The sequence below is a fragment of the Sinocyclocheilus grahami genome, unplaced genomic scaffold (assembly GCF_001515645.1).
Source record: "Sinocyclocheilus grahami isolate Dianchi unplaced genomic scaffold, SAMN03320097.WGS_v1.1 scaffold25.1, whole genome shotgun sequence".
NCBI lineage: Eukaryota > Metazoa > Chordata > Actinopteri > Cypriniformes > Cyprinidae > Sinocyclocheilus > Sinocyclocheilus grahami.
The window spans coordinates 1,232,440-1,245,783 of NW_015505204.1; the positions used below are offsets into that span (position 1 = coordinate 1,232,440).

Consider the following 13,344-nt stretch of genomic DNA (forward strand, 5'->3'; position numbering starts at 1 on the left):
TTAACATCAAGAGATGATAACTGTTCAGGGGAAGGAAGCAAAGATGAAACCATAGCAGATAGCCGGGAGGATGAGAGAGAGCGTAGGTTACGTCGGAAAGTGACATGTGTAGGGGTATGTGTTGTGTCAGGAACCATGTTGAGGTTATGAGTGAGGAGGAAGTGATCCGAGGTGTGCAGTGGAGTAACCAGCACATGATCAGTGGAGCAGTGTCGTGTGTAAATAAGGTCCAGTTGGTTGCCTGATTTGTGAGTAGCCATAATTAATACTTGCTTGAGATCAAAAGAGGCAAGCAGAGTGTGGAAGTCTGCAGCCTGAGGTTTATCTAGGTGGATGTTGAAGTCTCCAAGCATAACTAGGGGAGTACCATCCTCAGGAAAGTTTGAGAGCAGCACATCTAATTCTTCCACGAAGTTACCTAGTGGTCCTGGGGGTCGATAAACAACTATAAATGGATTTTAAGAGGGTGGGTAATAGTGGCTGAATGTGATTCAAAGGAGCTGGTGATACTCCGAGATGGTAAAGGATAACATTTCCAATCATTAGAGATATGCAGACCAGTACCTCCACCTCTTCCAGTCAGCCGGGGGGAGTGGGAAAAAGATAAATTATTTGAGAGTGCTGCAGGTGTAGCATTGTCCTCTGGTTTGATCCACGTCTCTGTCAGGACCATGAGGTTTAGTCTTGAATGACTTGTAATGGAGGTAATAAAATCTGTTTTGTTTACAGCAGACTAGCAATTCCAGAGACCAATAGAAAAAGAAAGTAGTGTATTAGTAAACATAGTGCGCAGGTTGTTAGGATTGCGCTGCATACAGTGTGTGATGCATGGTTTGCGAGTGGTAGTGATTGTAGGGATCTGGAAACGCATAGTAAGAACTTACTTCAAGGCTTGAACACACTTTCCTGTTTATCACAGCAAATGGCCAAGCAAAGCGCACGACACTGACAAGGTAGGCGATACAGTACGAGACCAAATGCGATTTAGTTTGAGCAAACTGTTTTGTTTTTTTCGGGTTCAAGAGGATGTATTGGTTTTTAGCAGTATTCATCACCATGATAATTTAACTTGCGCTACCCAGCTAACCTCCTTTAGAACAGGGTTTAGAATCTCATCTAAACCGGCTTGAATTTGTTGGATTTTGTCAACTCTGAACTTGCTTTGAAACTGTTCAACAAGCTTTTAGAGGCCGCTTGTGTCATGTAGTTTTGCATGTGTATTATTCACAGGAGTATTTACCTTTTAGGTTTAAAATATGGACTTTTTTTTCATTTTCACCCAGAAATGTGGGAACGGTGGAACCATCCAATTTCATCACTGGACATTACAGAGCTCTACATAAACCGAAGAAGTGGTATCAATGTGTTTTTTATCACCTTTTGGACATCGCCGTAGAGAATGCATTCATTTTGCATGAACTGGTGGCTGAGAGAAAAAAACAAAAAGCTCTGACACGGAAGACATTCCTTGAGACGCTTGTTTTAGAGCTTACAGAAATAGATGCTGAGAACATGTCTAAACCTGCACTGGTTTCCTTGGCTCTTCCTGTGGCTCCCATCTCGTCTTCTCTTTCCATTCCTGTCTCGGCTTCTCCCACACCTCCAGAATCATCAATTCCTGAAGTATCCCACATGCCGAAGCACTTTGTGCCGGACAGTACTGTCGGTAGACGCAAGTGCAAGCTCTGCCAACTGAAAACTCCAGTCATGTGTGTGACTTGCGACGTGCCGTTGTGCTTTCAACCAAAGCGTGACTGTTTTAATCAGTGGCATGAAAACAAGGTGTTTAATTCATGACGGTTTTGAATTTGAACAGATGTTTGACGTTGTTCCATTACTTTATTTTCTGACACATTTGAATATTCAAATAAAAGTTGTTTTTTTTTTTTTTCTAAAATGGAAATAAATGTGTAGTATTTCTAATATCATCTGCTTTTATAGTCAGTGTCGCAAACTCATCTGCTTTTGCCCCAGAATATGTGGAGGATATAAAGGTTGTGCAACCTTTGTGTGTCTTGTGGAAGAATGTCAGAGCAGCACTACCATTCGAAAGTCTGAGCTTTATAAAAAAAAAAAAAAATGTGTTTGTTTATGAAAGAAGTTTCTTATATTCACTGAGTCTACATTTATTTGATTAAATACTGTAAAAAGGTAATAAAGTGCAACAATATATTTTAAAATATAATTTATTCCTCTGGTGGAAAATATGAATTTTCATCAGCCATTACTCCAGTCTTCAGTGTTGCATAATCCTTCAGCAATCATTCTGATATAAGAAGCCACAAACTAGTTTTCACATTTGTTAAATGACACATTTGTGTGACCACTAGTCTGTTGCCTGCTCAAGTGGAAATCTGTGTGGTTTCCTTCCTGTCTGAGAATGAAAAACCATTCTGATGTAGTTCGTCAAAACTGACAATGTCAACATACATAGGAGTCTAACCACAGAGGCCTTTCAGGAGAACTCTTTTTTTTTTTTTTTTTAAATCACACTCAAAACTCAAAGATATAAAACCATAAGTATATAGTCTTAGATCTATTTTTATATAATAAATCACTTCTAGCTGTCTTTTTACAACAGCCTTTGCATGTTAGGGAGGAGACAGTGTCGGTTTGTAATGTAATGGTGCTCCACTGTAAAAACAAAGTATTACTGCTTACACAGTCAACAGTACATAAGTATAAATATTTATTCTTAAAATAATGATTACAGACCTTTTTCATGCAAAAAAACGTAAAAAAAATACATAACTGTGATTCTTATGTGCATACACAATGGCTACATTTACACAGTCAAGATTGTTAAACATTCTTAGGTGATATAACGGGTAATGATAGTAAATATAAAGTCGTAGGGCTTTTTACATTGCGCTGAACCCCGGGTTTTAGCGAATGAGGCGTCTAAAAAAATGTTAAAATATCAAACGCGTCAATGAAGAAGTAAAGAAGAGCTCGTTTCATTCTTACATTAATAATCCGAAAAGTCCATTCAGAAAAAACAATTAACAGCAAGTCTGAAATATGTTTTTTAAAGAAATGTAAAGTGTTTATATATACATATTTTTCACTCTGTTATATTGCAGCCATTTGCTAAAATCATTTAAGTAATTTTTTTCCTCATTAATGTAGTGTATATATAATACTTGTGTATATATATATTTTTTAGAATATGTATATTATGTATATATTGTATCGATCTATAATATTTATTTAGGCTATGTATATATTGTATGTATTCATTCTCTCTCTCTCTCTCTATTTATCTAATTGTGTATTATGTATTCATTCAAGTTTATTCATCGATTCATGTCTTTTGTTTGTCCTGTGTATTTTTATGCATTTATTTATAACAATAAATTACTTTATTTCGTTGCTCCAAATGAACCTCTGTCATGGTGTTCACAGACATGACTTCTTATTCTGAGGTCAAATTTGCTAGCTAAATAGGTGATTGTACTTACCTTATTTGATAAATGATTTACAAGCTGTCGAGGAAGGCGTGCTCTTTTATTTATTTAGTCATTTATTAGATGCTTTTATCCAAAGCGACTTACAAATGAGGACAACAGAAGCAATCAAATGTAGTATTAAAACAACTAAAAACAGATCCAAAACTAAAAGCTAAAGCTTAAAAAAAAATACTACCTATACACATTTTAAAAATAAAGAGATTAAATAAAAATGACAAATGCATACAACAAAATTTAATAAAGCTAAAAATTCAAAATATTAAAGAACAATAGGTATGAGTATAATAACGATTCTAACATAACACTAAGCCAAACACCAAAAACATTAAAAACCACACACATATATAAATATATATATATATATATATATATACACACACACATACACATTTATAAATTCAATATATATATTACTTCATTTCCATTTAGTTTGTTGAAGTATGAAAATAACTCAAATTAAATAAAACTAAAAACTTAATAAAATACCTATACAGACCAATTTAAATAAATATCAAATACAAATAATACAAATCAAATGACAGTAGTTTATCAGTAATCCTAAAAAATCAGTGATCTGCGAGCAGCTGACAGACGCCTCCTCTGCTCTGAGCTGTTGATCCAATCAAAGTTAAAACGCCGATGAAAGCGGTAAGAATAACGTGAAGCATTGCTGATGTTCAGCAGTAGTGAGGGCTCTTTACATTTTGGCGCTCTTGTGCAGACGCATGTCACGTGACAACATCAACATGGCGGATGTAGTACGTCCGAATTCCATTCATACTACTCGCATTCATACTATATAGAACGTACTTTTTTAACGGTCGAGTACTACGTTCAAATTCAAATGTAGTACCTACTAAGCAGTATGCGATTTCGGACGCACCCACTGGCTCTAAATCAAACGTAAGTGAAAGTAACTACACATTTTTGTATAGACATTTACTTAGTTTATCATATATTTTTAAGGATATTTCCACTGTGTTGTGTTGCCACAGTGAATTTATCTTGTACATCCACTTTTATGTTTTTTGTTAATTATTTTGTTTTTGTTTTTTTGGGAAATGTTCTATCTATCTATCTATCTCTTAAAATATGGATATATACACATTTGCTAGGAGTCATTTTTATTATCATATATATGGTATGGTTCTGTTCTGGGCAAGAACTCCCTGCGCATCCATGCAGCCACGCAAAAGCTGCTGATAATACTGAAGGACCTTTTATGTGACCCTGGACCACGAAACCAGTCTCAAGTCACACGGGTATATTTGCAGCAATAGCCAAAAATACATTGTATGCGTCAAAATTATCGATTTTTCTTTTATGCCAAAAATCATTAGGATATTAAATAAAGATCACGTTCCATGAAGATATTTTGTAAATTTCCTACCATAAATATATCAAAACGTAATTTTTGATTAGTAATATGCATTGCTAAGAACTTCATTTGGACAACTTTAAAGGAGATTTTCTCAATATTTAGATTTTTTTTGCACCCTCAGATTCCAGATATTCAAATAGTTGTATCTCGGCCAAATATTGTCCTATCCTAACAAATCATACATCAATGGAAAGCTTATTTATTCAGTTTTCAGATTTATGTATAAATCAAAAAATCACATTTTGACCCATCCTGGGTCACATATAGGAAAGCTGAGTTAGGCGTCGTATTCCTATAGGTAGACGTGAGTAGAGTGAGTAGCCGAGAGTCAGCTGATGCCGGCTTGACTAATGTGACCTTCCAGAACTAATGCTACCCTTGATATATATATAGATATAGATATAGATATATATCATGATTTTCCCAGTTTTTCATCAGCATAACAGGGTTTTGTCAAATACAGTCTTCAGTTTCTTTAAAGTTTACCAAAAGAAGTAACATAAAAGTAGAGATATTTTCTTACCCAAGACAGATAGAGTTTCCATACTGGTACTCAGAGCTTATAATGCTGTGTACATCATGTACTTTTCTTTCTTTTATTGCACAAATGTTATAACTTACCTAGTCGTCTATCCATAAAATTTCTCCCAGTGAAATCCAATGGAAAAAGTAATCTTGTCTGATTCAGAAGAGAAATATGTACAGATCGAACACCGTTTATAAGTGAAAACAATCCAAAACAGTTCTAAACAAATATGTTGGTAGGTTTTGTTCTGAGAAGACAACAGGGGATGTATGTTTATTGAAGGAGCATTATTATAAATTATGGGCTCTGGATTGTGGAGTATTTTGGCCAAAAGCGACAGCTTAAAGTTAAAATGTCTTGATGTATTTGTTTCTTATAAATACTTCACAGCAGAAGATCCATTGGTGAGCAAGTGATGTAATGCTAAATTTCTATAAATCATCTACATCTTGGATGGCCTGATAGTGAGTAAATATTCAGCAAATTTTAATTTTTGGGTGAACTATTCCTTTAATATAAATTTTCAATTAGATTTTTATTTTATATTTTCACATGATCATATAGAATAGAAAAGGGCGGGATCCCACAAAATATCTGCCATGACATTAGGATAAATGTAATTTCAAGAAAAATATTTCTCCAGTCAAATCTATTATATTGCATACTGAAAAAAAAAACGTTGCCCCAAGTGTTGTACAATAAAATCAGACAGGCACCACAATAATACTTATATAGGTCATAAAAATCTGTGCAAGTCAAGGTCAAAAGGTCAGTAAAGTCTGTAAACTACATTTTGGAAAATAATTGTCGGTGTTTGATGCCAAATTTTGGCATCAAAACTTTTGCAAGAAAATCCAAAGGCACTCCATTCAGCATGTTTAGCTTTGCATATGTTATAGTTTACAAGGCAGTTTTCAAAGCCAGTTTTAGTAGAGACTTTGGCCTTTTAAAAGTGTCTAAATTCCTACTTCTTGTTGACCGTTATGAGTCTTTATCTTTTCCCTTTTCCTTTTTCTTTTTGAATATATTCTTGAGCTTTGAAGATTTCTTGCCCTTGTCTTTACCGCCAGATTCTGAAGAAGATGAATTTGCAGATTGACCTTCATTTCCTAAAAGGCTTTGGGAAGAGGAAGACACTGAAGCTGCATGACTGAGATCCCCAGGACTAGGCATGAGAGGGTTCTCATAGGACTTTTCTAGAATGCCGTCATACACTAGTGTGCTGAGCGAGTCTGAGGCTGGTTTCCAGTGCATCAGGGAACTAACGGTGAGGTCAGGTGGGCCAAACTGTCCTGGGTTTGTAACCAGAAACTCCTCCTGCGATATCTTGCGCCTTGGAGCCTCCACAGATAGACCCACCATCTCTCTTTGTATTTTACCAATGGGAGTTTCCACAGAGCTGCCTATCTTGCGTTGTATTCGTTGTGTCTCCATTGCGACTTCTTGCTCATCTCGAGAGATTTTTTTTGAGGGAATTTCCATGTGGATATCCCTGTTCTCTTTAAAGGACTTGCTTCTCTCAAACTCATCTTTCAGTATGTTCCTTGAAGCAATATCCATGGAAATATCTCTTATTTTTAGTCTTTCAAAATCCTTGGGCACATCAAATTCATCTTGTGCCATCATTCGTGAAGGGATGTCTTTGGTTGAATCTGTTTTGCCTAACATCTTACATTTCTTAGAGCTTTCCACTGAACTATCAAAGGTAGCATCAAAGGAGTTTTCCCTAAACACTCTTCCTCGCTGGATATTGGTTGGAAAATCCCGGTTTTCTTTGTGTTTAATGGAAGTGTTAAAGGCATCTGCATATCTAGTTCCACTTGTGGTCTCTATATCAAGTTCTGCTTTTGGTATCACTCTAGAAATGCTGTCCATATGATCTTTTCTGTCTCTGAGTGATCGTCGTCTCTGACTATCCATGCTGATCGCTGCTGGAGACATCTTCTCTGTAGAGTAGTACCTCATTGTGGAATCGAAAGGTAGATCCCTGGGTAATTTCCTTGAGTCAACGCTGGCCTCAGTTTCTCCTCTACTCAGTTGTTTAGGAGGGTCCACAAAGGCCTCTAGTTCATCTCTAGATGTCTTTCTTGATGGAGTATTAATGTCCAGTTCATCTCGTGAAACTTTCCTTGAGGTGTTGTTCAATATCAAAGACTCGTCCATCTCCTCCTCCGAGATTTTGCGTGAAGGACTGTCGTCTTGTTCATCCAGGGAGATCTTTCTGGGCATTTTATCAGAGAAAATATATTTTCTCCGAGATGGGACATCAAAGGTGCTGTACATTCTGCTGATGGAGGACCCGATAGAATCTGTATCTGAAGATGTTTCCATAGACTCCCTGTCAGAGAGATGGACACTCAGCAAATGTTCGCCCAAGAAAGATATTCATAAATAAACATTAACCTGGGTTAATAAATGCTCTAAAAATGGTTGGCTATTATTAGTTCATGATACCCAATGCATTAGCTAATATTAATGAATTGAACTTCATTGTAAAGTATTTTTAAGAATCTCAGCTGCTCTTTTCTATGCAATGCAAAATCAAAGGACAAAATGCCTGGCTGACATACTGTTTCACAAGAGGGGAGAACTTGATATGCTCTTCTTCTTCATCTCCATATCGGCGTAGTGAAGTTCGAATGGGAATCAGGAGGTCTGGGTCAGGTGATACGATGACAGGTGATGGCACAATATGCCCAGATCGGCGAGACCGAACCAGAGACCGTGGAGAACATTTCAGAGGTGCAACTGTGACTGAAAAGTAAAATATATGAATAATTAACGCCTGTTTCAATAATCTAACATTGATTAATCTAATTGAAATTACTTAAAGGGATAGTTCACCCAAAATTAAAATTCTGTCATTAATTACTCACCCTTAATTACTTGTTCCAAACCCATAAGACCTTCGTTCAATTTCGGAATACAAATTAAGATATTTTTGCTTTCTGACCCTGTATAGACAGCAAGGGAACTACCATATTCAAGGCCCAGAAAGCTAGTAAGGACATCGTTAAAATAGTCCATGTGATATCAGTGGTTCAACCTTAATTTTATTAAAGCTACAAAAATACTTTTTGCGTGCAAAGAAAACAAAAATACTATTTATTTTTATTAAATTTCTCCTCATCCGGTCTCCTCCACCATTCACGAGAGTACCACGACACAGGATCAGAAAGCTCTCGGATTGCACCAAAAATATCTTAATTTGTGTTCCGAAGATGAACAAAGGTCTTATGGGTTTGAAACAACATGAGGGTGAGTAATTAATGACAGAATTTTCAGTTTTGGGTAAACCCTTTAAAAGTGCTATACTGTGTTGTAAGCTATTTTTTCCATACCATGCATAAAATGTCCTGATTGATATTAAATTGAAATCTGATTGGCTGACATTTTAATCTCACTTTGTCAAATTTATATAAAAACAGAAGAAATAAAACACATTTAACTAAGAAAGAAAAAACCCAAGTACCAACCAGGAATCTGTGGTATAATCTGGGGTATTTCTTCCTCCATGTCCTCCACCGAAACAGGCGCTTGATAGGATTGCATTGCAGACCGGGGCATTAGCATCCAGTTGGGGTCTGGGTAGAGTGTAGCAGTGAGACTGGGCAGACCCACGTTTTTCATCACAGGAAAACCACTCAAGCTCTCAATCTGCTGCCAGCGGTGCAAACGCTCCCGTAGACAAGCCGTCACCTCTGCTAGTGCATTCCTTTAACAAAATACATACAGTATGCAGGTCACTGTAAGCCCAAACTAAGTCTACTCATTATTCAGATGTTTTCTTGAAATGTGAAATTTAGCATAGATAAACCAGCCCCAAAAAATTGTCTGGGACCCATATTGAAAAAAATTATGAAAGATATTTCCTTGCATCCTTCCTTGTCTTAAATTTAAAATAAGAATAAACAAATTACTTTGCCTCCATAATTCTCTGATCCACTTGATCCAATGAGGAGCTATGTGCGACATGTAGCGTACCAAACAGAGAATTCCTTTTTTTCTTGATCTTCTCAGCCTGTGCAAAAATACAAAGTGATTGAATAATACAATTCTAATTAAAATTAACTCAAGCTCAGGCCATCCAAGATGTAGATGAGTTTGTTTTATCATCTGAACAGATTTAGAGAAATTTAGCATTACATCACTTGCTCACCAATGAATCCTCTGCAGTGAATGGGTGCCGTCAGAATGAGAGTTCAAACAGCTGATAAAAACATCATAATAATCACCCCAGTCTGTCAATTAACATCTTGTGAAGCAAAAAGCTATGTGTTTGAAAAAAACAATTCCATCATTAAATTGGGGGGGGGTCCAATGCTATTTCATGCATTCTGAGTTATTTGCATTCTGAATTATTTACTTTGTTAAAGCTTCAAAAAAAGATTTGGTCGTATGAGCGAGAGCAAGAGCACGCCCATCAGCGCGCTTCATTTGGCAGCGCTGCACAGGACTTGCTTGAGAAAAATGTCTCCAAAGAAGTGTGTCTTTGGTTGTGAGGTAAAGATAACCCCTTGTTCAGCTTCCCAAAGAACCCAGCATTACGGGAACATTGGATGCAGTTTGTTTTTCCAGGGCAGCAACAGAGTTTCGCAAGTGTGTTTGTTTGTTCCCATCATTTCAGTGACTAATGTTTTATAAACAAGGCCCAGTTCGACGCTGGATTTGCACATCGTTTGATACTGAAAGATAGAGCATTCCCAGCGATAAAAGATCCCAGTCATGATTCGGAACTGCAGAAGGCAAGTAAAAATGCATCACATTTCTGTGTTTTGTAAGCAATCGACACACAAGTGCTTGTAACTCTTTAGCTTCGCCCACAGCAGGCCTCCAGAAGCAGGAAGCAATGGTTTTAAGTAAAAAATGCGTTAATGATGGATTTGTTAATTGATGGTCATGGGTTTATGTGGGATTACTTGTGGATATTGTGATTCTTTTATCATCTGTTTGAGCTCTCATTCTGATGGCACCCATTCACTGCAAAGGATCCATTGGTGAGCAAGTGATGTAATGTTAAAATTCTCTGAATGAATTCCGATGAAGAAACAAACTTATCTACATCTTGGATGGCCTGTGGGGTGAGTAAATTTTCAGAAAATTCTCATCTTTGGGTGAACAATTCCTTTAATTCAACAGGCAAAACAATTGAAACCTGAAAATATGAATCACTGTGTATTTGATTCTATGCATGATAATACATTTGAGAGTCATTAATCTCTAAAAATACCTCATCTTTAGCCGTGGCTAGTTGTTGTTCTGCACTTTGCTTCTTGACGTTGTAGTACTGGACCTCTACCTCATGGGTGAGCTGTAGCCACAGCTGCAAAGATTCAGGGACTGACCAGAGGTACTGCATGTCTTTCTCGGCCCTCTTCAATGCATCACGCACCTGTACAAGGAGCCCAGAGAATCATGGGGTTTTGTGGAGTCTTGTTAGTATATGTTAACACTGAGAAGTGCAGATCCTTACCTGTTCAAGCTCTTCTTCTGCATACCAAAGACGGGTGAGTTCACTCACTGCTCCATCTCGGAGTTTGTGCAGGCGGTTGGCCTCTTCCTGAGCACCCTGAATCTCGTCTCTCATCTTTTCCTCTAGATTCTTCTTCTCTACTGCCACTGTGCGCTTCTCTTCTTGGGCCTTTTCCAACCTTTTAAAAATTCAAAATGCAGCGTTTATGCTGCCAGATCCTGAAAAAATGCTCTTCAATGCCACTCTTTCATGTATGACGTGTTGGAAAGTCTAATTTTAGTGAATTGATTCCTAGTTATTTAAATGAACTAGTTTAAAAGCTAATTATATATTTTAATACCTTACCTAATACCTTTAATATACCTTATTATTTTAGTGCCAGATATTTTTTGTTAATTTAAAAAACACTGTATTTTACACTACTGATCAAATGTTTGGGGTTGCTAATATTTTTAATAAGACCACCAGTAAAACTATTACTGGATTACTGAATCGTGAAAAATTATAAATTGTGACTTGTTGAATCAAGTACAAATCTCAATCTGACCTAATGGCATCATTATCACATGGCACAGATGATTGGTTCTCTCCTGTATCGGTAGCCAATAAGCTCGCTGCTCAGCATTCAAATATATGACTAGTGTTTGCTGTAGCAGTTGCAGCTTACTTCAGAACAGCGAAATCAACATCTAAGATAAGTGAATGCTTTTCTAATCCATATCGCTGTGTGTATTGCGTGGTCTGCCTAATTGAATTAAAAAATGAGCAACCATAATCAAGTTTAAACTAAGTGTCATGTTAGCAGTTTGCATTGTATGCAGGAGCGAAATTTTAAGCACATTAGCAGCAGCATTTAGCATCTGTATTTATACAGCTGGAGCAAAACGCAGTTTAGAGCATATGTAATCGCTCTGAGGGACACGCTATAGTAATGGACATGAAACAGGTTAAATGAAATAAGCATTCTTGTGCATGCATTTCAACAGGGGTTTGCCATATACATCGGCGATTATCCCAGTGTTCATTATTTCTAAGGTTGATGTTTTCATTGTGATGCATGCAGCGTCAGAAGCACGCGCTTATAGCAGTCATATCAATAACAGTGTTGCGTGAGACGCTGAAGATCACTATGGCTGTTATAGTCCCGAGTGAAATGCATTATGGGTAGTTCAGATAAATGTGCTCATGTGACGTGTGCTCTCGCTGTGCTGTGTAATTCAGAAAACGGAGAAATAACTTTTATATTCTGCTTTTATTTCAGTTCATTCAGGTCAGTCCACCCAGGGGTTTTTGTGCACTGTAACCCTGACAATTTTTATCTGCACGAGAGCGTAAAATGGCATGCATCGGCTAACTTGGTCCGTCTCATCATTGCACGAACATGAATTAACAAGCTGTTATGCTGCCACTGGGACTAATGAAGTGGAGAAAGTAACAGCAGTTATCAAATGACTAAATTATAACGCTTGCTTCAGAAACCCACTACCTTCCTCAGCTCCACCTGTATAGATCTGCTACGAGGTGATCATGTATGCTATATGGGGGTTATTTAATGTATGTTATATTTGCAACAGCAATATTTCTTACCTGCTCACAGCTAGTGCTCGACCGATATATCGCCAAGGCTGATATATCGGCCGATATTTGGCATTTTTCAAATTGGCATCTGCCGATAAGTTTTTCCTGTTTGGTTGATGCGTTCGTGGCGGGACCTTTATTTTGTGCTCCCATTCTCCCTCGTCGTCGTCGTTAACAGTTCTTTCTAATACGGATTAGTGATGGGAAGTTCGGATCATTTTACCGACTCGGACCTTTGAGTCTCGTTCAGCAAAATGAACGAATCTTTTTTTTTTTTTGTCATTTCGTTCATTTTAGCAAAATATAATTAAAATGTGACATCTTACTTCCCTAACACGTCTACTACTAACGCAAACGTTGATCACAATACAAAACTATAATGCTATAAGAAACAGAAAATATTAATTAATTGTTTACCTGGGTCTTCAGTCTATGATTAGCTCACCTCACCTCTTATCTGACAAGTCTTCGGGTTTGAGTCGTTCGTTCATCACGTGAGAGCCCCATAAACTTAACCAATGCAGTCTGAGCTGGAAAGAGAATTGATTAGTTCAACTCTCGAGTCTTGGGGTTTGAGTCGTTTGTTCATCTCGTGACAGCCCCATAAGCTGTAACCTATGCAGTCTGAGCCGGAAAGAGAATTGGTTAGTTCATCTCTCGAGTCTTTCGAATCATTCGTTCTTTTGTCACGTGACGTGACAGCATTGGATAGAGAAATTAGTTCATTTACAAGCTTCCTTACAAATGGGTGCATAGTTGTTATTATTATTATTAGTAGTATTATCCTTATATTATTTACTTTTACAGTTACTTGATGCGTTTCTGGTCTCAAATTGTAGCTTTTTACTTCTTACAGTTTATAAATGTGGGATTTCTGTCATGATGGTTCTTTTCCATAACACTGAATGTTGTAACA

At 37.1% G+C, this 13,344-nt stretch overlaps 1 protein-coding gene across 1 annotated transcript in view; it reads right to left on the reverse strand.

The window, feature by feature from the left end:
- Positions 1–5,881: 5,881 nt before the first annotated feature.
- LOC107563819 (stromal interaction molecule 2-like) overlaps positions 5,882–13,344 on the reverse strand; it is an 18,054-nt gene continuing 10,591 nt past the window's right edge. The window contains exons 7-12 of the mRNA XM_016248788.1: positions 10,851–11,028; positions 10,608–10,769; positions 9,298–9,398; positions 8,854–9,092; positions 7,948–8,131; positions 5,882–7,715 (exon numbers count right to left, since the gene is read on the reverse strand). Coding sequence (XP_016104274.1) covers positions 6,359–7,715; positions 7,948–8,131; positions 8,854–9,092; positions 9,298–9,398; positions 10,608–10,769; positions 10,851–11,028 — 2,221 coding nt within the window. The 3' untranslated portion in view covers positions 5,882–6,358. The remainder of the gene's footprint in view (positions 7,716–7,947; positions 8,132–8,853; positions 9,093–9,297; positions 9,399–10,607; positions 10,770–10,850; positions 11,029–13,344) is intronic.